This window comes from Heterodontus francisci, chromosome 5, assembly GCF_036365525.1.
Source record: "Heterodontus francisci isolate sHetFra1 chromosome 5, sHetFra1.hap1, whole genome shotgun sequence".
NCBI lineage: Eukaryota > Metazoa > Chordata > Chondrichthyes > Heterodontiformes > Heterodontidae > Heterodontus > Heterodontus francisci.
Window position 1 is genome coordinate 57,527,992 of NC_090375.1, and position 26,447 is coordinate 57,554,438.

The 26,447-nt window shown below is 44.2% G+C and overlaps 1 protein-coding gene across 4 annotated transcripts; it reads right to left on the reverse strand.

The window, feature by feature from the left end:
• Window positions 1–5,469: 5,469 nt before the first annotated feature.
• Window positions 5,470–25,211, reverse strand: si:dkey-154b15.1 (uncharacterized). 4 transcript variants are annotated; one of them, XM_068031486.1, is made up of 5 exons: window positions 24,679–25,209; window positions 19,045–19,199; window positions 14,572–14,774; window positions 11,677–11,786; window positions 5,470–8,104 (listed from the first exon to the last, which is right to left on the reverse strand). In XM_068031486.1, exons 3-5 carry the CDS (start codon window positions 14,756–14,758, stop codon window positions 6,608–6,610), a joined length of 1,794 nt encoding a protein of 597 aa, XP_067887587.1. In that variant the 5' UTR covers window positions 14,759–14,774; window positions 19,045–19,199; window positions 24,679–25,209; the 3' UTR covers window positions 5,470–6,607. The 4 variants fall into 4 exon arrangements, with proteins under 4 accessions (XP_067887587.1, XP_067887586.1, XP_067887588.1 ...); XM_068031485.1 differs by lacking the exon at window positions 19,045–19,199 and having other exon boundaries at window positions 24,679–25,208; XM_068031487.1 differs by lacking the exons at window positions 14,572–14,774; window positions 19,045–19,199 and having other exon boundaries at window positions 24,679–25,210.
• Between the last annotated feature and the right edge of the window lie 1,236 nt (window positions 25,212–26,447).

A 26,447-nucleotide genomic window follows, 5' to 3' on the forward strand; every position in this document is an offset into this window, starting at 1 on the left:
CTTACACCGCCCGCGAATGCTTGAGAAGGTGCTGTGGGAAGGGGATTAGATGTCAGGGGTGATGGAGGAGTGGACAAGGGTGTCGTGGAGGGAATGATCCCAACAGAATGCTGACAGAGGAGGATAAGGGCAGTTGTGTTTTTTGGTGGCATCACGCTGGAGGTGGCAGAAATGGCAGAGGATGATCCTTTAGATGTGGAGGCTGGTGGAAAGTGAGGACAAGTGGAACCCTATCGTGGTTCTGGGAGGGAGGGGTAGGGGTAAGGCAGAAGTGCGGGAAATAGTTTGGACACGGTTGAGGGCCCTGTCAACCACAGTGTGGTGGGGTGAGCCGGGGAAAGTTCTTGGTTGAGCAAAATAGGAAGACGTGTCAGAAGCGCTGTTGTGGAAGGTTGCATCATCAGAATAGATGCGTCGGAGATGGAGACACTGGGAGAATGGGATGGAGTCCTTACAGGAAACAGGATGTGAGGAAGTGTAATCAAGGTAGCCGTGGGAGTCAGTGGGCTTATAATGAATATTAGTAGACAGCCTATCCCCAGAGATGGAGACAGAGAAGGTGAGGAAGGGAAGGGAAGTGTCAGAATTAGACCATGTAAAGGTGAGAGAAGGGTGGAAATTGGAAGCAAAGCTGATGAAGTTTTCCAGTTCGAGGTGAGCGCAGGAAGCGGCACCGATACAGTCATCAATGTACCAGAAAATGTGGTGAGGGAGGGGGCCTGAGTAGGACAGTAGCTTCCTCCATGTTTGCACTCACTTTCCTGGCAGCTGCCATGACTCCCTTGTCCTTCCCCAGGCTGTGTCAAACCTTCACTCCATCCTCCAAAATGCATGGATGGATCCAAGAGGACAAGGGAAATCCCTTGAAGAGATGACTACTGACCCCTCTACAGGAGCCTTAGACAGAGACACAGATGCACAACAACCAATGCCACCTGCTCAGCAGGCCACTGGGTTTCTGAAGCGATTCTGGTGCTTGGTTTGGTCAGGTGGCAACCTCCAATACCCTCCTGCAAGCATCACAGCCATTGTGGTGGTCTGCTGCACTCTGCATACCATGGCCCTCCAGAGAGGCCGTGGAAGGGGACAGCTCATAGGGGGAGGAGCAGGAGGTAAAGGAGGAGGAGGAAGAGGGGGCAGAAAGGGATAACACTGAACAGAGACGTGCTCCTGCTGCATGATGAGGTGGCTTCCTCCTGCCACCCTCTTAGAAGAGGACCTCCCTCCTCTCCCTCACAGCCTGCAGCATTAAATCCAGGTGGGCATTGTTGAAGTGAGGGTCTGCCCTGCCCCTAGTGCCAGGCCTCCAGCTTCCCTGTGACATCTTACTTCCCTCTGGCACCATTGGTCAAATGCATCCAGTCTTGATTAGTCACAAACTGGAAGAACATCGTAGCAGGAGTAGGCCATTCAGCCCATCGAACCTGGTCTGCCATTCAATTAGACCACGGCAATTCATCTACCTAAATGCCAATTTCCCGTGCTATCCCCATAGCTCTTGATGTCATTAGTATCCAGATATTCAGCGATTTCTGACTTGAACATGCTCAATGATTGAGCTTTCACAGTCCTCTGGGGAGATAATTCCAAAGATTCACCACCCTCTGAGTGAAGAAATTCCTCCTCATCTCCATCTTAAATGGCCTACCCCTTATTCTGAGACTATGTCCCCTGGTTCTAGACTCACCAGCTAGGAGAAACATCTTATCTACATCCACCATGTCACGCCCTGTAAGAAATTTTGTAAGTTTCAATGAGATAACCTCTCATTCTTCGAAACTCTAGGGAATACAGGCCCAGTTGTCTCAATATCTCATCATAAGACAATCCTGCCATCCCAAGGATTAGTCTGGTGAACCTGTTGCACTCCCTCTATGGCAAGCATGTCCTTCCTTAGATAAGGAGACCAAACTGTACATAATACTCTAGGTGCGGTCTCACCAAGGCTCTATACAATTGCAGCAAGACATTTTAACTCCTGTACTCAAATCCCCTTGTGATGAAGGCCATTTGCCTTCCTAATTGCTTGCTGCACCTGCATGCTAGCTTTGAGTGACTTAAGAACAAGGACACCCAGGTTAAGTGCCGGCTCGGGTCTGCAAATGAAACCCGACCCGAGCCCGATAGAACCACATCTGACCCCGAGCCCAACCCAGCCCGAGTCCTTCCTTTTTTTCCGCGCCCGACCTGACCCAACCCGACCATCAGTTGACCTATCTTCTATTTTTCACTTGGTTGCTTATTTGCACAAACTTAAAATAACTAACAAAAGCACCTTTCAAGCCCAAAAATTACATTTACATTGGAGCCACTTACCTGAGGTTGTGATAGAGCATGGCCGACCCGGCCAAACCCGACCCGAGCCCGAATGCCGGCCCCGGAAGTGTGACCCGACCCGAACCAGAAACATGTCATCGGGTTCGGGTCAGGTAGTCGGCCTTTAATCCAGATTCCTTTGGACATCAACACTTCCCAACCTCTCACCATTTAAGAAATACTCTGTCTTTCTGTTTTTTCTACCAAAGTGGATAACACCACACTTATTCACATGGCACATCTGCCATGTTCTTGCCCATTCACTTAGCCTGTCCAAGTTCACTTGAAGCCTCCTTGCATCCTTCTCACAACTTACATTCCCACCTAGTTTTGTGTCATCAGCAAATTTGGAAATATTACATTTGGTCCCCACATTCAGATCATTTATATAGATTATGAACAGCTGTGGCCCAAGCACTGATCCTTGTGGTACCCCACTAATCACAGCTTGCCATCCTGAGAATGACTCCTTTATTCGTATTCTCTGTTTTCTGTCTGTTAACTAATTCTCGAGCCATACTAGTCTATTACCTCCAATCCCATGTGCTCTAATTTTGTTTACTAACCTCTTGTGTGGGGCCTTATCAAAAGCCTTCTGAAAATCCAAATGTACCACATCCAATGGTTTTCCTTTATCTATGCTACAAGTTACATTCTCAAAAAACTCTTAACAGATTTGTCAAACATGAATTCCCTTTCATAAATCCATGTTGACTCTGCCCAATCATATCATTATTTTCTAAGTGTCTAGGTATCACATCCTTTATAATAGATTCTAACATTTTCCCTACTACTGATGTCAAACTAACAGATCTGCAGTTCCTCGATTTCTCTCTTCCTCCTTTTTTAAATAGTGGGGTTACATTTGCTACTTTCCAGTCTGCAGCAACCTTTCCAGAATCTATAGAATTTTGAAAGATAACCACCAATGCATCCACAATCTCTATAGCTACCTCCTTCAACATCCTGGGATGTAGCTCATTTGGTCCAGGGGATTTATCAACATTCAATCCAATTAATTTTACAGTACTACCTCTTTATTGATACTAATTTCTTTCAGTTCGTCATTTTTACAAGTCCCTTTATTCTTTAGTATTGCTGAGAGATTTTCTGTACCTTCCTCCATGGAGGCAAACAGGAAGTAATTATTTTGTTTCTCCACCATTTCCCTATTCTCAATTATAAATTCTCCTGTCTCGGTCTGTAATGGACCCACATTTGTCCTTGCTAATCTTTTTCTTTTTACATACCTAAAGAGGCTTTTACAATCCACCTTTATGTTTCTCGCTAGCTTGCATTTATATTCTCTTTTCTCTTTATCAGTTTCTTGGTCATCCTTTGCTGGATTCTAAATTGTTCCCAATCCTCAGGCTTACCACGTTTTCTGGCAACCTTCTAAGCCATTTCCTTTGACCTAATGCAATCTTTAACTTCTTTTGTTAGCCATGGTTGATCATCTTTCCTGTTGGGTTTTTGTGTCTTAGAGGGATGTATATTTATGTAGACCATGTAATACTTCTTTAAATACCAGGCTTTGCCTGTCTACCATCAAATCTTTTAAAGTATTTTCCAAATCCACCATAGCCAACTTGCCCCTCATACCTTCATAGTTTCTTTTGTTCAGATTTAAGACCCTAGTTTCAGAATGAACTGTATCACTTCAAACATAATGTAAAATTCTATCATATTATGGTTACTATTTCCCAAAGGCTCCTTTTCAGCAAGGTTATTAATTAGCCCTTTCTCATTATATAATACTAAATCTAGAATAGCCTGATCCCTGGTTGGTTTTTCAACGTACTGCTCCAGAAACCCATCTCGTACACATTTCAGGAATTCATCCTCCACAGCAATAGTGCTGATTAGGTTTACCCAGTCTATATGTAAAGTTAAGTCACCCATTATTACTGTATTACTCATGTTACATGCACCTCTAATTTTCTGATTTATACTGTGCCCAACATTACCACTACTGTTTGGTGGCCTGTAAACAACTCCCGCCAATGTTTGCTGCCCTTGCTGTTTCTTAGCTCCACCCAAACTGATTCTACATCTTGACCCTTCAAGCTAAGATCTTTTCTCACTAATGTACTGATCTCATCCCTTATTAAGAGTGTTATTTCAACTCCCTTTCCTTTTTGCCTATCCTTCCTAAATTACAAATATCCTTGAGTTTCCAGCCTTGGTCATCCTGTAACCACGTCTCTGTAATGGCAATTAAATCATACCTATTTACCTCTATTCATGCATTCAAATCATCTACCTTGTTGCAAACACTGTGTGCATCTGTCTTTTTAACATTATTCTGCATTCTGATCCTATTTGATGCTTGCCTTTGCTTTGTCTGCCTTCTAATTTTGCTATTTTTGCACTTCCTATTACCAGTTTTGCTACCCTCCAATCTGATTTCCCTCTCAAGTTCCCATCCTCCTGCCAATCTAATTTAAACCCTCCCCCACAGCACTAGCAAATCTCCCTGCGAGGATGATAGCCCTGGTCCTGCTAAGGTGAAACCCATCCATCTTGTACAGGTCCTACCTGCCCCAGAACCAGACCCAATACCTCAGAAGTCTGATGCTGTCCCTCCTACACCAATTTTCTAGCCACATGTTCAATCGCTTAATCCTCCAATTCCTATGCTCACTAGCGCGTGGCACTGGGAGTAATCCTGAGATCACTATTTTTGAGGTCTTTCTTTTTAATCTCTTTCCTAGCTTCCTAAAATCTTCTTTCAGGACCTCATCCCTCTTCCTACATATGTCATTGGTACCAATGTGGACCATGACCTCTGGCTGTTCACCCTCTCCCAGAAGAATATCCTGCAGCCGTTCTATGACATCCTTGACCCTGGCACCAGGGAGGCAACAAACCATCGTGGAGTCACATCTACGGCAGCAGAAATACCTGTCTGTTCCCCTAACTAATGAATCCCCTATCACTATTGCACTTCCACTCTTCTTCACATGTCTGCTTTGTCAAGAAGCAGTTCATTGAGATTTGACCTTATCCTGTCATCGGAATGACAGGTCAAAGATTACAGGTGTTTCCCATGTAACGGCAAGCAACAATGCATTTGTGTTCATATGTATATAACATTGGTTACCAGTGGTCTGTGCAGCTGAGGGGTTAAGAAAAATTGCTATTCAAAAGTCATAACTTTCATGTCTTTATTAATAATAGGTGGTGATATATATGCACCAATGTCAGCATGCAATATATAAAAGGCTTTCCCTCACTTCAGATGACTTGAGTTATGAGGAGTGATCCAGAAAGGCTCAAACTCTTCAGCTTTGAGAGGGAACTTCATATCAGTGGATTATACAAGCTTTTTTATTCATTCTTAGCAGGTCAGCATCACTGGCAAGATGATGGTGGAGGTGAGACTTCTTCTAAAATCACTGCATTTAGAGATTTGATTTAACTGATGGCAATTAAGAGACAATCACACTGCCATGGGACGGGAGTCATATGTAACAAATCACATTTATATAGCACCTTTAATAGGCCAGACCACATGAGGTTGTCAGATTTCCTTCACTTCAGGACATAAGTGAGCCAGTTGGGTATTATTAAAATTCTGGCAGCTTCATGGTCACTTTTACTGAAACGAGTCCTTTATTTCCAAATTTTTTAAAAACTGAATTTAAATTCTCAAACTGCCACAGTGGGATTTGAACTCATGTTTTCTGTATTATTAGTTAATGAACATAAACATTATGCTACCGTACTCTGATTAAGATGTGACTGCAGGATAAGGGGATATTGGGAACAAACTGGTTAAATACAAAGGCAGGATTCATGTCAGGGTGCAGTTCTTCAACCAGAGTGATTAGTATTAGAACTGGGAGCTGGATAAAGGTCTAGAGACAAACTCTGGAGCTATTAAAGTGTCAACTAAATATTGTAATGGTAAGAGGTGGGGGGGGGGGGGGGGTGGGGGGAGGGGGGAGAAGCATTATTCTGGCAATTACGCCCTACAGTACTGATTCTGGTGCACTTTGCAGGGTCAGGAAGAGTGAACCTCATGTGTTGAAAAAGAATGAAAGAACTTGCATTTATAAAGCACCTTTCATGACCTCAGGTGGTCCCAAAGTGCTTAACAGCCAATGAAATACCTTTGAAGAGCAGACACTTCTGTAATGTAAAAAAATGAAGAAATACCCTGCCTCCCAAGAGAGAATAATGAATGCATTACATAATTTTCAACTTCTCCTCTTGTATCCCAATTTGATGCACCTTAACTGAGAAGGGAAATGAAACAACAATGACCCTAGAACACACCTGTGGGATGTCAGATATCTATGCCCGGTTTTCCTCTTTTGTTACCTTTATGGAAAACTGGGGTCAGGTTTTGACGGATCCTTGGGAAGTTTGCCTGCTTGTCACTCTTCGTTCTTTGAGCCTCAAAATGGCTACCTGCTTTGGTTTGTGAATCTTGAACACCCAATTTAACTGGAGACCTCTGCCTCTTTGTTGTCATTCTGCTCTCTGATAACGATCGGCGCCTTTGACAAGCACAGCCAGGACTTGGCTTACTTGAAAGGATCTGGCCTTGGTCACCAGTTGGAGCCTGGGTTTGATTGGTACGTTTGATTGCTGAAATGTAGGCAGTGGAGCCATCCATTGGATTTTGCTTATTAGTTGGAGGGCATGAAGAGTTGCGCTTGGCGTGTTTTTCTGAACGGTTCAATCTCCTCCCTCGCTGACATGGACCACGACTTTCAGTTGTTGAGGGCAAAGCATATTTTCCCAAAATATATTGCATTGTATCATAACTCTCAGCTGATGGCCCCACCAAAATTATGGTTTGATCTTTTATCATCAATAGGACTCTTATTAAGGAACCATTCGCTGACTTGTACCTGCACAATACCTTCTCTCTCTCACAGGATTTGATCGCAGTTAGATCAATCTCATGTGTCCTCAGTTGCTGTTGGATATTTTGGATATGTGCACAAACCGCTGACTTGGCATCGGATAGACTTCTACGGCATCTGACCTCTGCTTCTTTTGGGTATAAAAATATTTCACACAGTTCACCAATATAACATTTTTCAATTTCTGTAGAGTATTCTTCAAGAAGCTGATGAAACTCATTCATGCCAAAAGCTTCTACGTACTCAAAAACCAATGTATCAACTGTGATGCTTAAGGAAGGATGAGAAGAGCTAGTTGAAGAATGAGATGAATATGCATTCAGGCTTCTATTATCCATTTTAGAGAAGCCACCTTTCCTCTGTTCAGAAGTGCTGCTAAACCCCACTGCTCCCTGAAGTCCACGAATGCTCCTGTGATTATTTGGAGATGTATCTTCGATGTTCTTGGAACTGGTAACTGGCAGAGAAGATGGAGAAGAAACCAAAGGGGAACTATTGCTTTTATCAGAATGGACTCTTCGTACAGAAGATCTTGACTGTACATTAGAGGCATACTGGCCAGCACGATAATCATCTTCCTCACTGGTTGTTGATGAATTGGAGCTACTACTAGAAGCTCTTTGTTGTCTGTAATTAGTAAATGCTAAATCAGATTGTACAGATTCCTTATCTCTATCGAGCCTCTTTCTGTTGGCCGAATGTCTGAGATCGGTGACCGCATGTGGTAGCTGATGGGGAATCAAGCTCATAAGATCACTTCGAAGTTTCTTTAAGGAGGAGAAAGAGCCTTTGATCTCCACAATGAAGGCTTTGTAACTTACAATTTGAAAATCATGTCTGAAGATTAATTGACGAGCCTTCCTGTGAGGAAAGTGGCTTATGTCCAGTTTTGTAATCACAAACAGCATTACCTGTTAGATGAAAAAGGAACATCTAATTAGCACCACCTGACCTTTGATGGAGGAGCTTCCGCCCTTGATCTTGTCCAACATGTATGAGGCACTTGCTACCTGTATGGACGAGGACAGGACTGTAGAGACGATGGGCAAACTGACCATGGCATCGTGGTACAGGGAGCCATCGAGTGGGGGAGGAAAAAGGCATGTGGTAGTGGTAGTGCATAGTATACTCAGGGGAATAGATACTGTTCTCTGCAGCAGCGAATGGAGTTCCAAAGGTTGTGTTGTCTGACCAGGGTTAAGGATATCTTATCGTGGCTGGAGAAGAACTTGGAGTGGGAGAGAAAGATCCAGTTGTCATGGTCCATGTAGGAACAAACAACATAGCTAATGAAGGATGAGATTCTGCAGAGCAAGTTTGAGGATCTAGGGTCTAAATTAATAAGCAGAACCTGAAGGGTAATAATTTGGATTACTACCTGAACCATGCACAAATTAGTATAGGGCCAAACAGATCAGAGAGTTAAATGTGTGGCTCAAAGAGCGGTGTGGGAGGAGGGATTTCAATTCATGAGGCACTGGTACTAGTGCTGGGGAAAGAGGGAGCTGTTCCTCTGGGACATGCTCCACTTAAATCAGGCTGGGATCAGTGTCCTGGCAAATCGAATAATTAGAGCCATAGAAAGGGCTTTTAAATTAAAAAGTGAAGGTGGGGTTAGGCGAGGGGAACTTTAGAAATCAAAAGAGAAAAATCAAGGTAATAGAGCTGTGTAGCTAATTGGGTAAAGATAAGCAGAGTGTGACATGAAGTGACAGAGAGCTAAACAGTAATAGTGCATCAGCAAACAAGATCAAAGCCAGGAATAAAGGTAAAAAAATTAAAATTAAAGGCTCTTTAATTATTATTTTATTACAAAACATTTGTAACAAGATAGATGAACTAGAGATAAATTCTTACAGGGCTCGACACAGTAGATGCAGGGTAGATGCAGATGGCTGGGCAGGGGGCGGGGTCTAGAACCAGGGGACACAGTCTCAGAATAAGAGGTAGGCCATTTAGAACTGAGATGAGGAGAAATTTCTTCACTCAGAGGGTGGTGAATCTTTGGAATTCTCTACCCAGAGGGCTGTCAAGGCTCAGTCATTGAGTATATTCAAGACAGTGATCAATAGATTTCTAGATATTAAAGATATCAAGGGAAATGGGGATTGTACAGGAAAATGGCATTGAGGTAAAGATTAGCCATGATCTAGCTGAATGGCAGAGCAGGCTCGGGGGCTCCTATTTTCTTGCCTTCCCACCGTCCAGGGCCCCAAACACTCCTTCCAACTTAGTATATTGTATTTGCTGCTTATGATGTGGTGTCCTCTACATTGGGGAGATCAAACACAGACTGGGTGGCCACTTCACAAACACCTCCATTCAGTCTGAAAGTGTGACCCTAAGTTTCTGGTAGCTTGACACTTTAAATTCTCCCTCCTGCTCTGACCTCGCTGTCCTCAGCCCCCTACACTGTTCCAATGATACTCAATGCAAGCTTGAGAAACAGCACCTCATCCTTCAATAAGGCACTTGACAGCCTCAATATTGAGTTCAACAACTTTAGATCATAATCCATCTTCTCAGATGCAAACATTTACACCTCCACTGGACTCTTTTTCCTCTACTTGTCCTATTACCACTTGCCTTGTACCATCATCCCTTTTGTCTAATATCACTCCTGCCATCCACTGTATCACAGACGTTCCCTTTGTTCTTCCCCACCCACATCCACCTCCACCTCCACCTATCATCCCCTTTTGCCCTAGCTCTGTACTTAGAGTCAGAGAGATACAGCACTGAAACAGGCCCTTTGGCCCACCGAGTCTGTGCCAACCATCAACCACCCATTTATATTAATCCTACATTAATCCCATATTCCCTACCACATCCCCACCTTCCCTCAATTCTCCTACCACCAACCTACACTAGGAGCAATTTACAATGGCCAATTTACCTATCAACCTGCAAGTCTTTGGCTGTTGGAGGAAACCAGAGCACCCGGTAGAAACCCATGCGGTCACAGGGAGAACTTGCAAACTCCACACAGGCAGTACCCAGAACCGAACCCAGGTCGCTGGAGCCGTGAGGCTGCGATGTTAACCACTGCGCCACTGTGCCGCCCAGGTCAAATGACAGCTCATTGACTTTAGACATTATACTGTTTCCCTCTCTACAGACATTATCTGACCTGCTGAGTGTTTCCAGTATTTTCTGTTTTTATTTTAGACCTCTTAACTGCAGTTCAGAACAATTACAGGATAGCTGAGATGGCAGTGAGTGACAAGATTGAGATTCAATCAATCCTTTACACAGTTAGTAATCATTGGAATGAAACTCGAGCAGGTTTTTTTCTTGTTTAGGAAGCTAGGTGAACATCCAAGGTTCAAAGTACTACCAAGTTTGAAAACAGCGAGAGAAGACAAAGACATTGAGGATTTTTAACACAAAGCTTGAGTTTTGAAAGCCTGACGATTGCAGCATGACATGTGGTAAGTGTAGCGTGCTTGGAAGGAATTTTGGTGCTACCGTTTCCAAAGCTGTCCACCATGATGGGGGTTTTCCTCACTTTTTTTTCCATCTAGGTCCATCTAGTTTGCTTTCTACCATCCTGGTATTCACATAATACGATAATGGAAATGCTGACTATGGAATATTCAGGTGAGCAGCCCACTTGCCAGTAACAGGAAGGAAGCAACATGCTACCCCAATGTTGGCTGTTGAACCCTGATGTAAAATATAAACAAACAGACTTTGTAACACAGAAGCTCCACCCAGTTGTACTAGGTCTTGAGCAGCCTAACCAGCACAAAACTCTTTAAAAGTTAGGTATTTGTGGAGTCACAATGAGCAGGCATGCACCTTTTGACTACGCAGAAATATTCCGGGTTACTGCCAGACATGAGACTTCGCCTCTCGGCTTTGCCTGTTTTCCCTTTTCCCTTTTCCCAGGGTCTACCTGTGATCTGGCTGTGTTTGGCATCGGTCCCACATGAAATTTGTCAGACCCTGACTGGCGAGTAGCATTGGGATGCCCATTTGGTGCCCCGAGATTGCCGCTTCCATTCAAATAAGGCCGAATATCAAATTTAGCCGAAGCGGCACAGTGGTGCAGTGGTTAGCACCGCAGCCTCACAGCTCCAGCGACCCGGGTTCAATTCTGGGTACTGCCTGTGTGGAGTTTGCAAGTTCTCCCTGTGTCTGTGTGGGTTTCCTCCGGGTGCTCCGGTTTCCTCCCACAAGCCAAAGACTTGCAGGTTGATAGGTAAATTGGCCATTATAAATTGCCCCTAGTATAGGTAGGTGGTAGGGGAATATAGGAACAGGTGAGGATGTGGTAGGAATATGGGATTAGTGTAGGATTAGTATAAATTTTGAATTAGTGTAGGTCGGCACAGACTTGGTGGGCCGAAAGGCCTGTTTCAGTGCTGTATCTCTAAATCTAAAAATCTTCACACCAGCATGAGCCATGTTCTGCGCAATTGTTGCACTGACTTGGTGCTCATTTTGGGCCTGAATGAAATTCCTTCCCCAAAGTATATACCTCTTCATTATCAGCATTGATGTGTCCTTCATCAGCCTCACGTACTTCCAATTTGTACTTCTTCTCATCTAACTTCAGTACGTGTTCTCGTTTAAGGACACTGTTTGCATCTGTAAGAAAGAAATAATTTAAGGAACACGAAACCGCAGATTATACTAGTTTCTATTACCTCTTAAGTAGACCAGGACCTAACTGTGTAACTGAGCATGCTACCTGTAGGACTTCTGCAGGCCACAGACAATTAGGTAAGATTTTAAATATATTTACCTAAATATGGAGCCAGAAGGAGCAAGAGTGCTTCTTCCGACTCCACATTTAACATAAAGAAGAATTGTAAGAAATAGAAGCAGCAGTAGTCCATTCAAGAGAGGAAGGAAGAGAAAACAGTGAATTACAGCTCTGTTAGCTGGACATCAATCATTGGGAAAATACTGGAATCTATTATTAAGGAAGTCTCAACAATGCACTTAGAAAATCATAGTATGATCAGAGAGAAGGGAAATCGTGTTTGACCAATTTATTCGAGTTTCTTTTTGAGGATGTTACTAGCAGGGTAGATAAAAGCTGATGTGGTAGACTTGGATTTCCAAAAGACATTCGATAAGGTGCCACATAAAAGTTTAATATGCAAGATAACGGCTCATGGAGTTGGGGACAATATATTAATTAGCATGGATGGAGGATTGGCTAATGGATAGAAACAGAGAGTAGGGATAAACGGGGGATTTTCAAGTTGGCAGGCTGTAATTAGTGGAGTGCTGCAAGGATCAGTGTTGGGGCCTCAGCTACTTACATTCTATATTAAAGTCTCAGATGAAAAGAGACCAAGTGTAATGTATCCAAGCTAGGTGGCAATGTAAGGTGTAAGGAGGACACAAAGAGGCTACAAAGAGATATTGACAGGTTAAGGTGAGTGGGCAACCAGGTGGCAGATGAAGTATAATATGGGGAAGTATGAGGTTATTCACTTTAGTAGTAGAATAAGATGCCTTTTCTTTAACAAGTTGAAACTTCTAAATGTTGATGTTCAGAGAGACTTGGGTGTACTCGTTTAAGGAGCGTAGAAAGTTATCATGCTGGTGCAGCAAACAATTAGGAAGGCAAATGACATGTTGGCCTTTATTGCAAGGGGTGGAGTTCAAGAATAAAGACGTCCTGCTACAATTGTATAAGGCTTCGGTGAAACCACACCTGGAGTACTCTGCAATATCTAAGGAAGGATATACTGGCATTGGAGGCAATGCAACAAGATTCACTAGGTAGGTTCCTGGGATGAGACAGTTGTCCTATGATGAGAGGCTGAGTAAATTGGGTCTATACTTCTGGAGTTCAGAAGAATGAGAAGTGATGTCATTGAAACATACAAGATGCTGAAGGGTAGAAACTGGGAGGTTATTTCCCCTAGCTGGGGAAACTCGAACAGTGGGGCACAGTCTCAGGATAAGGGGTCAATCATTTATTACTGAGATGAGGAGAAATTTATTCACTCAGAGGATTGTGAATCTTTGGAATTCTCTACCCCAGAGGGTTGTGCATCGTTGAATATATGGAAGGCTGAGATAGGCAGATTTTTTTGGTCTCTCAAGGATTCAAAGGATTTGGGGAGCAGGCAGGAAAGTAGAGTTGAGGCAGAAGATCAGCCTGGATTCTTACTGAATGGATCAGCAGGTTCGAGCGGCTGTCTGGTCTGCTCTGGCTCCTATTTCATATGCTCATATGTGGCCCCTTGAGCCTGCTCTGCCATTCAATAAGATCATGGCTGATCTCCTACCTCAATTCCTCCTTCTCACACTATCCCCATATCCTTTGATTCCCTTAATACCCAACAATCTATCATTCTTTGTGTTGAATATACTCAATGCCCGAGCATCCACAGCTCGACGGGTACAGAATTCCAAAAATTCACAACTCAGTGAAGAAATTTCTCCTTATCTCAGTCTTAAATGGCTGGCCCCTTATTCTGAGACTGTGACCCCTTGTTCTAGACATCTTCCCAACATCGACCCTGTCAAGCTCCTTAAGAATTTTATATGTTTCAACTAGATCACCTCTTTTTTATTCTAACTTCGAGGGAATATAGACTTAGTCCACTCAATCTCTCCTCCTAGAACAATCCCCTAATCCCAGGAATCAGTCTAGTGAACCTTTGTCGTGCTTCCGCTAAGACAAATATATCCTTAGGTAAGGAGACCAAAAGTGCCTGTGTCTGCGTGGGTTTCCTCCGGGTGCTCCGGTTTCCTCCCACATGCCAAAGACTTGCAGGTTGATAGGTTAATTGGCCATCATAAATTGCCCCTAGTATAGGTAGGTGGTAAAGAAATATAAAGCGACCGGTGGGGATGTTATTGGAAAATGGGATTCGTGTAGGATTAGTATAAATGGGTGGTTGATGGTCGGCACAGACTTGGTGGGCCGAAGGGCCTGTTTCAGTGCTGTATCTCTAAACTAAACTACACAGTGTGGTCTCACCAGGCCCTATATAATTGCAGTAAGACTTCTTTATTCTTATGCTCCAATTCCCTTGTAATAAAGGCTAACATACTATTTGCCTTCCTAATCACTTGCTGTACCAGCATGTTAACTTTCTGTGATTCCTGTACAAGGACACCCAGGTCACTGTGAATATTGCAGTCTGCTCCAACCCTCTGATCACAACCCGTACAACCCTCTGATTGCCTCCACTACCCTTCCCCAGATCCGGGCTTCTGCCCTCCCAGCTCCCGGGCACCACCAACACCGCCCTCCCCCCCCCACCCCGCCGTCCCCCCACTGATTCCAGCCTTTGCTTCCTGATCACGGCCTCAGCCCTTTGTGATCGCCACTGACTGCAACCCATCTTCCCAGTCACATACCCTCCAGATACAATTGCCCCCTTCCCAAAATAAGCTCAAGTACCTTCCTCTTTCTCAAAGATGATGTAAGCACACTGTTTAACAGTGGTTGGATAATCCACGTCCAGAACTTCACCCCCTCCATTGCTTGGCTTCTGGAAATGAATGGTCAGTTTATTCACTAGCCGTTCCACAGGAATGTCCTTGGGAACATTCAGGACCTGAATTTTCTTTGGGTTTTGGAACATCATTTCTGGTTCCTGGAGTCTGTGGAGAGCAAACCTTCAAGTGAATTCACTTTTATTTTGAAATTCTGTACAGCTGTCCAAACAACACTCAGATAAAGCAGGTAAGGGGAGATGAGGATTTTTTTTTAAACACAGTGAGTTGTTATGATCTAGAATGCACTGTCTGAAAGGGCTTGGAAGCAGGTTCAATGTTAACTTTCAAAAGGTCTAAGACCAGTATGAACAGGTGGCCACCCATTGTCACGGGCAGTCAAGGTGACCGAGCTTCTCAATTATTTTGCATCCAGCTCATTCCAGGGCTCAGCAGCTGATATCTGCAGGATCCCACAATCCGCAGCCCACAACTGCAGCAGGCAGGTGACAGACGGCTTGTTCGGAAGGGCATCATAAGACATTAAGCTGGAGATGGATGCAGCCAGTCAAGCTCAGAGGGCTGTTGCCTTTGCCTCCCTGGCTGGATTTCCTCAGGTTCAGGGCATGTAGACTGCATCCATGTGGTGATTAATGACTCCATCGATACAGCCAAGTGTTTTTGTGAATTGGAATGGATTCCACTCTTTCAATATGCAGCTGGTATGTAACCATTGCAACAGGATACTGCAGGGGTGCGCCAAGTTTCCAGGGAGCTGCCATAACACCTTTATTCTTCAGTGGTCTCAGGTGCCTCAGCTCCTCACCCCAACAAACAGCCTCAGTGGATGGCTCCTGGGTGACAAGGAGTACTTGCTGAAGACTGACTGCTGACTCCAGTGTGAAACCCCACCAGAAGCATATCGGCCGACTCAAAATGCAGTCCAATTGCCTCGCCTGATCTGGGACAGCCCATCAATACAACCAGCAAGGGTCTCCCAGATAATGGTGGCGTGCTGCACACTGCACAATGTGGCACTTAAAAGAGGAGTGGAACTAACGCCAGAGTAAGGTGGGGAGCACCCAGTATCCTCGAAGGAGGAGGAGGAGGATGAAGAGGAGCAGCACCTGGCAGAGCATGACCAGAGATGCCACTGATGCCAGCTGTCATAGACCTGTGTGCCAAAGAGGCCCAGAACACTCTTTCCCAAGCATACTTCAACTGAGGGCAGTGTGTCCAGCAGTGCACTCGTGCCATCTGGATACCTGTGGAAGATAATATAGCCATACCACCCACTTCCAACAAATAAGTCTACTTGCTGCAAAGAGCCGTCCACCCGTTAAATTTTCAGGCTTGCATTGTCATCCATGAGTCTTATGCCTTCATCTCCCCATGGACAATGTGGAATGAAACAGAAACAACACCATGGCGCTTATCAGGTGACAAAAAATTAAGTAATTTAACTGGACTAGCTAAATAAATACTGTGGACGCAAGAGCAGATCAGAGGCTTGGATTTCTGCGGTGAGTAACTCACCTCCTGTCTCCGCAAAGCCTGTCCACCATCTACAAGGCACAAGTCAAGAATGTGATGGAATACTCTCCACTTTCTTGGATAAGTGCAACTCCAACAACACTCAAGAAGCTCAACACTGTCCAGAACAAAGCAGCCACTTGATTGTCACCCCATGCACCACCTTAAACATTCACTCCCTCAACCACTGATGCACAGTGCCAGCAGTGTATACCATATGCAAGATTCACTGTAGAAACTCACCAAGGCTCCTTAGACAGCACCTTCCAAACTGGCGACCTCTTGCACCTAGGACAAGGGCAGCAGATGCATGAGAACACCAACACCTGCAAGTTCCCTTCCAAGCCACACACTATCCTGACTTGCAACCAGATCACTGTTCCTTCACTGTCACTGGGTCAAAATCATCCAACTCCCTCCCAACAGCACTGTTGGTGTACCTAGGAACATAGGAAGATAGGAACAGGAGTAGGCCATTCAGCCCCTCGAGCCTGTCCCCACCATTCAATGAGATCATGGCTGATCCGCAGCCTAACTCCATATACCTGCCTTTGGCCCATATCCCTTAATATCTTTGCTTAACAAAAATCTATCTATCTCAGATTTAAAATTAACAACTGTTCTAGCTTCAACTGCTGTTTGTGGGAGAGAGTTCCAAACCTCTACCACCCTTTGCATGAAGAAGTGCTTCCTAACATCTCTCCTGAATGGTCTGCTCCTAATTTTTAGACTATGCCCCCTAGTTTTAGAATCTCCAACCAGTGGAAATAGTTTATCTTTATGTAGCCTGTTTTTTCCTGTTAATATCTTGAAGACTTCGATCAGATCACCCCTTAATCTTCTAAATTCTAGAGAAAACAGGCCTAATTTGTGTAATCTCTCCTCATAACTTAACCCCTGTAGTCCAAGTATAATTCTTGTAAACCTACGTTGTACTCCCTCGAAGGCCAATATATCCTTCCTAAGGTGTGGTGCCCAGAACTGCTCACAGTACTCCAAGTGGGGTCTAGCCAAGGATTTGTACAGCTGCAGCATAACGTCTGTGTCTTTATACTTCAATCCTCTAGATATAAAGGCTAGCATTCCAGTAGCCTTTTTGATTATTTTCTGCACTTGCTTGTGGCTTTTTAAAGATTTATGCACCTGAACCCCCAAGTCTCTTTGGACATCCACTGTACTTAACCTCTTCCCATTTAGAAAGTACCCAGCTCTATCCTTTTTTGGTCCAAAATGGATAACCTCACACTTGCCCACATTGAAATCCATCTGCCACAGTTTTGCCCACTCACCTAGTCTGTCAATCTCTCTTTGCAATTTTATGCTATCATCGAGACTGTCTACAATGCCGCCTAACTTTGTATCATCAGCAAATTTGGATATATGACTTACTATGCCATCATCCAAGCCGTTAATGAATAATGTGAATAATTGAGTCCCCAACACAGATCCCTGCTGGACACCACTAGTCACATCCTGCCAATCAGAGTACTTACCCATTATCCCCACTCTCTGCTGCCTACATTCACCTGATAGACTGCAGCAATTCAAGAAGATGGCTCATGACCACCTCCTCCAGGGCAATTAGGGATGGGCAACAAATACTGGCATTGCCAGCGAAGCTCACATCCCATGAAAGAAAAAAGCACATGCTTCATTGAAATAAATGTTTTCCATGTGGCATAAACATTGGAATGGGCACCCAAGAAATTCCCTTTGTGTGTGTGTAAGTCTGTTTCCGCAACCTCCTTCTCTTACCTCTACAAGGTGCTACCCCTGTGGCTCAGCAGAGATACAGGTAGGCTGCTTGTTTCCCGTGAGGGCTCCACCAAGGACTGCCTTACCTGCACCTGTCATAAGGCAGGGTGCAGCATTTGTAGCTCTATCAGAGAGGTTGAGGGCACAGGCTGTGACATGTGGGGACCTTGAGGCGAGCCCAAAACTGCCACCATCTCTTTCTCCCTCTTTCCTCTTCCCTCTCAGGGCCTGCTAACCAAGAGTGGGAGAGCACTTGGCCACATTTGAAAGTAGTGTTCAACCACTGAGGTGACTGATCAATGATTCTCAAGTTCGCCGCCACAGTGGGAAGGCCATTGGTGTGTGCCTGCAGCCATCCGTTGGCTTGCCACATATGACTCTCCATGACGTTGGCCACTATTTCAATGGAGGCGGTCATGGATGATCGCATGGATGATAGTAGAATGAAGGGTAGGTAGTTAGTTTGATCTTAGAGTAGGTTAAAGGTTCGGCACAACATCGTGGGCCAAAGGGCCTGTACTGTGCTGTACTGTTCTATGTTCTATGTGCTCAAATGTCTGAGACATCATGACACTCATGGCAGAGATGGACTGCCCATCTTTAGCACAAGGATGTGCACTGCCTCTGGAATTCTGAACAATGTCCAGACACTTTCCTTTGCTGCTCCACAAGTCCACAACTTAGTGGATGACTCCCGAGACTCAGCATCTGTGTCCAGTTGAGCATAGCTGGATGCTTCCTCAGGCCTCTGATGGGGACTATCCACATCTGTCCCTGTCTCCAGCATCTGCTCCTGCTCATGTGAAGTGCTCCTCACCATGTGTCACTGTATCTAGTATCTATCTGTGATGCAGGACCCACCGATGTGAGTGTACCTGCGCTGGTGGAGGGTGAACATGAGTTATGCAACGGTGCTTCCTCAGAGTGATGCTCCTCCTCTGAGGACTACACTGCCTCCTCCCTCCTCTCTTGGTGCACTTCCAGCAATGTCCCTACCAGAAATGAAAGACATTTGTTAATGCTGCACATAGGTGAGAAAGCGTTCAAACTCTGGACTTTTGTAGATCATCAGCTTTAATATATTGCTAATAACAGTTCAAAGTAAGTGACAAGTCGGTGCCAAATACCAGTGTGATATATTATGCTTCACCTGGTCTCTGTGCCACCTCCATCTCTCCACTGGCAATAGCCTGCATTGCTGCCACCCTGTCAATTTCCAGGGCATCCTCCATTGCCATCAGGATGGCCAATGACGCAACTTCACCCCCACTTCTCCGCCTCTTCCGGGAGTTGTAGGCGGTCCTCCTGCACTCAGAAAAGGCAGAGAGTTAGGACTATGAGGAGTACTGTCTTTGCACAGGAAGGAGGCACAACATTTGAGGAGATTCACTGTAGGAAGGCGAGTGCTAGATCAACACACTGAGGTGAGTGTCAGTGCAGTCTGTGGTGATGGAGAGTTCAGGTGGAGTCTGGGGAGACATTCTTCTAAGTGGCTGTAAATTGTGTGCCTCTGAGGATATCTGTGCTGAAGGCTGCTAAGGAGGTGAGAGAGTGATGGTTGCCAGCTGAGAGTTGCATGGCACTCACCTTGCCAGACCTCAAGAGGTCACTGAACCATATCCTCCACACCACTCCAGCTGCTCACCTTCTCTGCAACCTCTGTTTGGTGATGTTGGCTGGCTGGCTGGCCTCCTCCTGCCATCCTCTGGAAAAGCACCTGTCCCCATGCCCTGACCACTTCCAACATCACCTCCAGGGGCTGAGCCAAAGGACAGCCCTTCCATTCTCCTTTTTCAAGCCTCTCATTGAGCAAAACACACTGCACACTACTGCCACTTTGAGTGTTGCTGTTGTCCCTTTCAAAACTGATCCTTCATTCGTGCTTCATCCTGGCGGCATTCCCTAATTGGACTGCAATTCCGGAGGCAGGCTTTTAACTGGTTTGCTCTGGTAAAAAGCAACTGGAAGACTCGCTACTCAGATGTTTGGGTTGCCGATCCAAAAATCACCCTGCCATTTCGGCAGAAACTAAGGCAGTATGAGTAGGTGCATTTACAGGAAATACTGAAACAGGTTGGAGTGAGTCTTTGGTTTAGTGGTAGCATTCTTATATCTGAATCAGAAGGTAAAGAGCTTGAGCCCAACTCCAGATGGGCCTGGTGAATGGAGACTGGTACCTGAACTCTGAACACTGGGTTGAGACCGCATCTGGACAAAGTGACCACTGGCTCAGTCAGAAAGGTCGGGATTGGGTCCCACTCTAAATAGCCCCAGCAAGCAGAGAACTGAGTGCCATCCCTGAATACTGAGCTGCGGTTCAATGGGGGCGAGAATCCAATGGGTGTGGGTGGCCACCCTTCATAAAAATTGGATGGGTTCTCAATCCTTGGTTGCAGCCTACCTAGTAAAGGTATTCCAAAGATAAAAACCACGAGAAAGGCTGTAGGAAACCACCTCAGCTACTCTGGTCTTAGTAAGTGAAACTTGAGTCAGGATCAGCCGTATGACAAAAATCATCGGACGAGCTAACACAAGTAAACATCACTTAGAAATCATAGAAAGTTTAAGGCACAGAAAGAGGCCATTTGGCCCATCGTGTCTGTGCCGGCCGAAAAACGATCCACCTATTCTAATCCCACTTTCCAGCATTTGATTCGTAGCCCCGCAGATTGCGGCACTTGAGGTGCATATCCAGACTCCTTTTGAATGAGTTGAGGGTTTCTGCCTCAACCACCCTTTCAGGCAGTGAGCTCCAGACCATCACCACCCTCTGGGTGAAAACATTTTGCCTCAACTCACCTCTAATTTTTCTACCAATCACTTTAAATCTATAACTTAACATTACCCTTGATGTAACAGAAGAAAGCTTTTTGATTAACCTGTGGAAGTTTTCACACTATTTCACTGACTTTCTGTACAATTTTTTTCATTCTCGGTATGTAAGTATCCCTGTCAAGGCCGACATTTATTGCACATCCTTAGTTGCCCCGAGAAGATGGTGGCTGCCCTCTGGAACCACAGCAATGTGGTGCAAGTACTCTCACAGTGCTGCTAGGTAGATAGTTCAAAGATGTTGACCCAATGACGACAAAGGAACCAGGATATAAGTCCAAATAAGTATGGTATGTGACTAGGAGGAGAACCTGGAAGGATGGCATTCCTATGGACTATGAATCCAGAGAACTGGAGTTCAAATTCCACCATAGTCTATAAATTTCAATTTGTTTTTTTAACACAGTTCTGCACATAAACATAAATATATATGTACATATAATTACAAATCTTGCATTTGCATGTACTCCCTGTCCAAAATCATTTATTTCTTGTCACATTTTTGTCAACACTTCTATTATCAATTCCGATGCACACATTTAAACTAGAAGTTCTATAAAGAGATCATCGACCTGAAATGTTAACTCTGTTTCTCTCTCCACAAATGCTACCAGACTTGCTGAGTACTGCCAGCATTTTTTTTTATTTCAGCTTTCCAGCATCTAGAGTATTTTGCTTTTGCAGAAACTCCAATTTTAGTTGCTCCTATCACTTTGTAACTAAAAGCTCTGGCCACTAGGTGTCACAGCAGCATTATTTTCTTCACAAATTACTCAAAATGCTTTCTGAAAATCTTTTATTGAACATTTTTTTTTTACCAATAACTAAAATTTCAGTTTAAAATTATTCAATTTGTCTTTAAATACCTTCACTAAAGTTCTTACTCCAAAAGCCTTGGACTTGACACTTGCTGCAGCTGTGACGCTGGAGCTGAAGGCAGGCCTGCAGTCTGAGCATGCGTAGTGTTCACAATTTCCCAAGTTGCAGTTATTGCCTACTGATAAACTGCTTCTCTCTCAATCTCTACCAAAATCTCTGGGTTTGCTCTTCAAAATTATTTGGAGGAGACAAATTCCAAAACCTTTATTCAAGTAAAGTTTATGATGAGTTTTTTCTTTAAGTTTGGTGAAGCAGACTTTTTAATCTGTTCATCATAATTAGGCAATTCCTCTTTTCAAGAGCCGAAGGGAACATTGAACAATCTAGAAAAGGAAAAAGAATAACTGCAGGACTGCAGCTGATGGCAGATGTGCCGTCCTCCACAATCAGCTACACCATCAATACAAATGACTCAGCGGACCAGAGTATTTGCCTTGTGGGGGGGCCCTACATTTTACTACAAAATGTTATTAAATGCCACCTGCTTAATTTAGTGTCATCTCCACACGGGCTCAATTGTGAAAGGTTTATTTGCAATAAGAAATTTTTTAAAAACTGAGAAAATGATCAGGGGTTAGCTATTACCATCGTGGAGTGGGTCCTTTCATCGGATCTGCTTGAAGCCCCATGCAATTTCACAGGTTGCTTACTCCTCATGGTGAGTTCAGACGAGATTTGGGGTCTGGATATGGAAATGTGGCCCAGGAATCAATATCTGGAGTCGATATCGCTTTGGACTCGACACATGAGTTTGTTACTCACCCAGGTTCCTTGCATGGAATTATCCCCCATTGTGAAAAAAATCAAGGTATAGAATCATTCAGCACTGAAGGAGAACATTCAGTCCATTGTGCCTGTATTGGCTTTGAATTATCTATGAGTATTTTGTATTGGTGTTTACTACGGAAAAGGATGCTGACAAAATATCAGTAGAAGCAGAAATGGTAGAGAAAATGGATGGGGGGAAATTGATAGGAAGGATTTACTGGAAAGGCTGGATATGCTTGGAGTGGATAAGTCGCCTGTTCTGGATGGCTTGCATCCCAGGTTGCTAAAGGAAGTGAGAGTGAAGCTAGCAAAAGGGCTTGCCATAATCTTCCCTAGATACAGGAGAAGTGCCAGAGGATTGGAGACAGGCAAATGACAGGCAAAGGGTGTAAGGACATTGCGAGTAACATCAGGGGTGGGTAAGGTTTTAGAAACAATAATCAAAGAAAAAATTAACAGGTACTTGGAGAGGTTTGAGCTAATTAAGGAGAGCCAGCATGGATTTGTAAAAGGCAGATTGTGTTTGACTAATCGAATTGAACTTTTTGACGAAATAACAGAGATAATGAAGAGAATGCAGTGGATGTTATCTATGTGGATTTAAGAAAGCCTTTGACAAAGTACCACATAAAAGGCTAGTTAACAAAATTGAGGCTCATAGAATAGGAGGGTGAGCTTGGATTTAAAAAAAAATGGTTTAAGGCCAGAAATCAGTGAGTCATGGTAAATAGTTGTTTTTCAGACTGGGTCCCCAAGGGTCAGTGCTAGGACCATTGCTTTTTTTGATATATATATATTATATATAAATGGTTGGATATTGGAATACAGAATAACATTTCAAAAGTTGCTGATGATACCAAACTTGAAGGTGTGGCAGACAGTGAGGATGATGCCAATCGACTGCAACAGGACATCGATAGGCTAGCAGAATAGGCAGACAAGTGGCAGATGGAATTTAGGACAGAGAAATGTGAGGTGATGCATTTTGGCAGAAGCAATAGGCACAGGCAGTATAGACTTAATGGCACAGTTGTAAAGAATGTACTGGGACAGATGTGCATAGATCTTTGAAGGTGGCAGGACATATGGAGAGAGTAGTTAGTAAATTATATGGGATCTTGGGCTTCATAAATAGAGGTAGTGAGTACAAAAGCAGGGAGGTTATGGTGAACCTTTATAAAGCTCTGGTTAGGCCACAACTAGAGTATTGTATCCAGTTCTGGTCACCACACTTTAGGAAGGATGTGAAAGTCCTTGATAGGGTGCAGAGAAGATTTACCAGAATGGTTCCATGGATGAGGGAATTTAGCTACAAGGTTAGGTGGAGAGGCTGAGGTTGTTTTCCCTGGAGAAAAGAAAATTGAGGGGGAGATCTGATAGAGGTGTACAAGATTATGACAGGCTTAGATAAGTTAAACAAGGAAAATCTGTTCCTATAACTGATGATACAAGGACTAGGGGACACATATTGCCGGTCTTGGGCAAGAGATGCAGAGGAAATGTGAGGAAGAACTTTTTTTACACAGCCTGTGTAATTACCTGGAACTCGCTGTCTATGAAGGTGGTGGAAGAGGAAACGATGAATGATTTCAAAAGGAAATTGGATGGACATTTGAGGGAAATAAACTTGTAGGTGTACGGGAATAGAACGGGGAAATTGGACTGACTGGAATGCTTTACTGAGAGGCAGCATGGACTTGATGGGCCGATTGGGCACCTTTTGTGCTGTAATGACTCTATTCAATTCGTCACACTACCCTTCTCTTTCCCCATATTGCTGTATTTTTTGCTTTTGACTATATCTCCAATTCCGTTTTGAACGTCCATATTTAATCTGCTTCCCCATTCCAATCAGGCAATGCATTCCAAGTCATAATTCGCCTTGTTAAAGACATTCTCCTTTCTTTCTCCTCCCCCTTGATTCTTTAACCACGATCGCCCTCCTCTCTCCCTGCTCCAAATCGCAGAATTGCATCTCATGTCTCCCTAAACGCTTTATAAATGGTCACAACTACAATCTGCCCCAATTCCGGGCAGGCGCTAATGCAACCCTGGGATTCTATAGATACCGCGGCAGGGGGACTTACTCAAAAAAAACGGACAACTTTTATCGAGGGTTTTTTTTCCTCCTTTCCTGATCAGTTTCCTTATAAGAAATAACAGCAAAAATTGCTGGAAATACTGAGCAGGTCCGACAGCACCCGCACTATTTTGCTTTTCCTTGTCAGAAATATCCAACAGCATTTCATATAGCGACAGAGAGCGACAGCGGAAATTCGTCCAGACCCATGTCCGTGGCTCTTACCTCTCCGGGGTAATGGGGATGGTTTTGCGCCGTTTCATCTTATTTTTTGCTGCCATCGCCACCGAGTGTTCGTTTCCGGATCTGGGGTAAAGATCCCGGGCGAAGAAAACGAAAGTGAAATTGACTGCGGAGATTTTTCGAGTCAATTGTTCCCTCTTAATTCTTTATTTACCTTCTGAGCTGCTTATATTTCTTTCATACTTCTCAAACAATCACAAAAAGGCCAGTATTGAGGAGACACTTTAAAAAGGCATGTTCCTTATTTTATGAAAAGCGTTGACCAATTTTGTTTTCTCTGTTTGCCCTTTGACCACCGTGTTTTTTTTAGAGATACAGTACTGAAACAGGCCCTTCAGCCCACCGAGTCTGTGCCAACCAACAACCACCTATTTATACTAATCCTACATTAGTCCCATATTCCCTACCACATCCCCACCACCTACCTAAACTAGGGGCAATTTACAATAGCCAATTTACCTATCAACCTGCAAGTCTTTGGCTGTGGGAGGAAACGAGAGCACCCAGCAGAAACCTACATGGTCACAGGGAGAACTTGCAAACTCTGCATAGGCAATACCCAGAACTGAACCCGGGTCACTGGAGCTGTGAGGCTGCAGTACTAACAACTGCACCACTCTGCCTCCCTCAGTGTCAGCTATTGCTCAATCCCAATTAGAATCATAGAATGACATAGCGCAAAAGGAAACCATTCGGCCCATCCCGATTCTGCTGGCTTTTTGATAGAGCTATGCAATCAATCCCACTTCCCTGCTCTTTCCCCATAGCCCTGTAAATAGTTTACCTTGTAAGTATTAATCCAATTCTCTTTTGAAAGTTGCAGTTGAATCTGCTTCTGTTCCCTTTTCAGCCAGGAAATTCCAGATTACAACTCACTGTGTAAAAATAAAAAATCCTCATGTTGCCTCTGGTCTTTTACCAATCGTCTTAAATCTGTGTCCTCTGGTCAACGACCCATCGGCCACTGGAAAATGTTTCTCCTTATTTACTCTATCAAAACCCTATGATTTTGAAAATCTCCTCTTGACCTTTGCCCCACATAACTGAAGTCCCTCATCCCTGGTACCCTTCTAGTGAATCTCTTCTGCTGACAGGAATATAGGAAGTGATCACCTTAGGTCTAGATCACCTTCTATCAGCCTGGTAGTCACACGACACAAAGATAATGGCGTTGCTAACTAATAATAATGATCAATCTCTTTCATTTAGATTACAACAGATTCAGACATGCCACTGTTATCCTACTCTTAACAACACGAGGGATTCTACACCAACCTTTTCAGTGCAGCAGCTTTTTCGGGAGCAGCGTGTGAGCGAGTGAGCAGCTGGGAAAGTCCGTTTGAAAGTAAATTTAATTTCCTTTTGTTTTTCGGCGGAGGCCAGGGGGCTGCTGGGTAAGTAAAACACTATATATTTGGGCGGTTTCTGAACCCGAGACACCACACTTGTAGTGTCTCCCACCCGCCCTCCTCCTCTAACCAAAAAAAAGGACTCGGTGGGGTGTTTATAAGGTAAGGCTTTTTCGATTTCTCTGGTTTTATTGTGATTGGTAAAAACTTTTCGTTCCTTTTTCATTTAACTAAGTTTAAACTTAAGATTAAAAATGGCAGGAGATCTCAGACCCGTATCATGCTCCTCTTGCTCAATGTGGGAGCTCAGGGACATGGCTGATGACCCTGACTCCTTCACGTGCAGGAAGTGTGTCCAGCTGCAGCTCTTGTTAGACCGCATGACGGCTCTCGAGCTGCGGA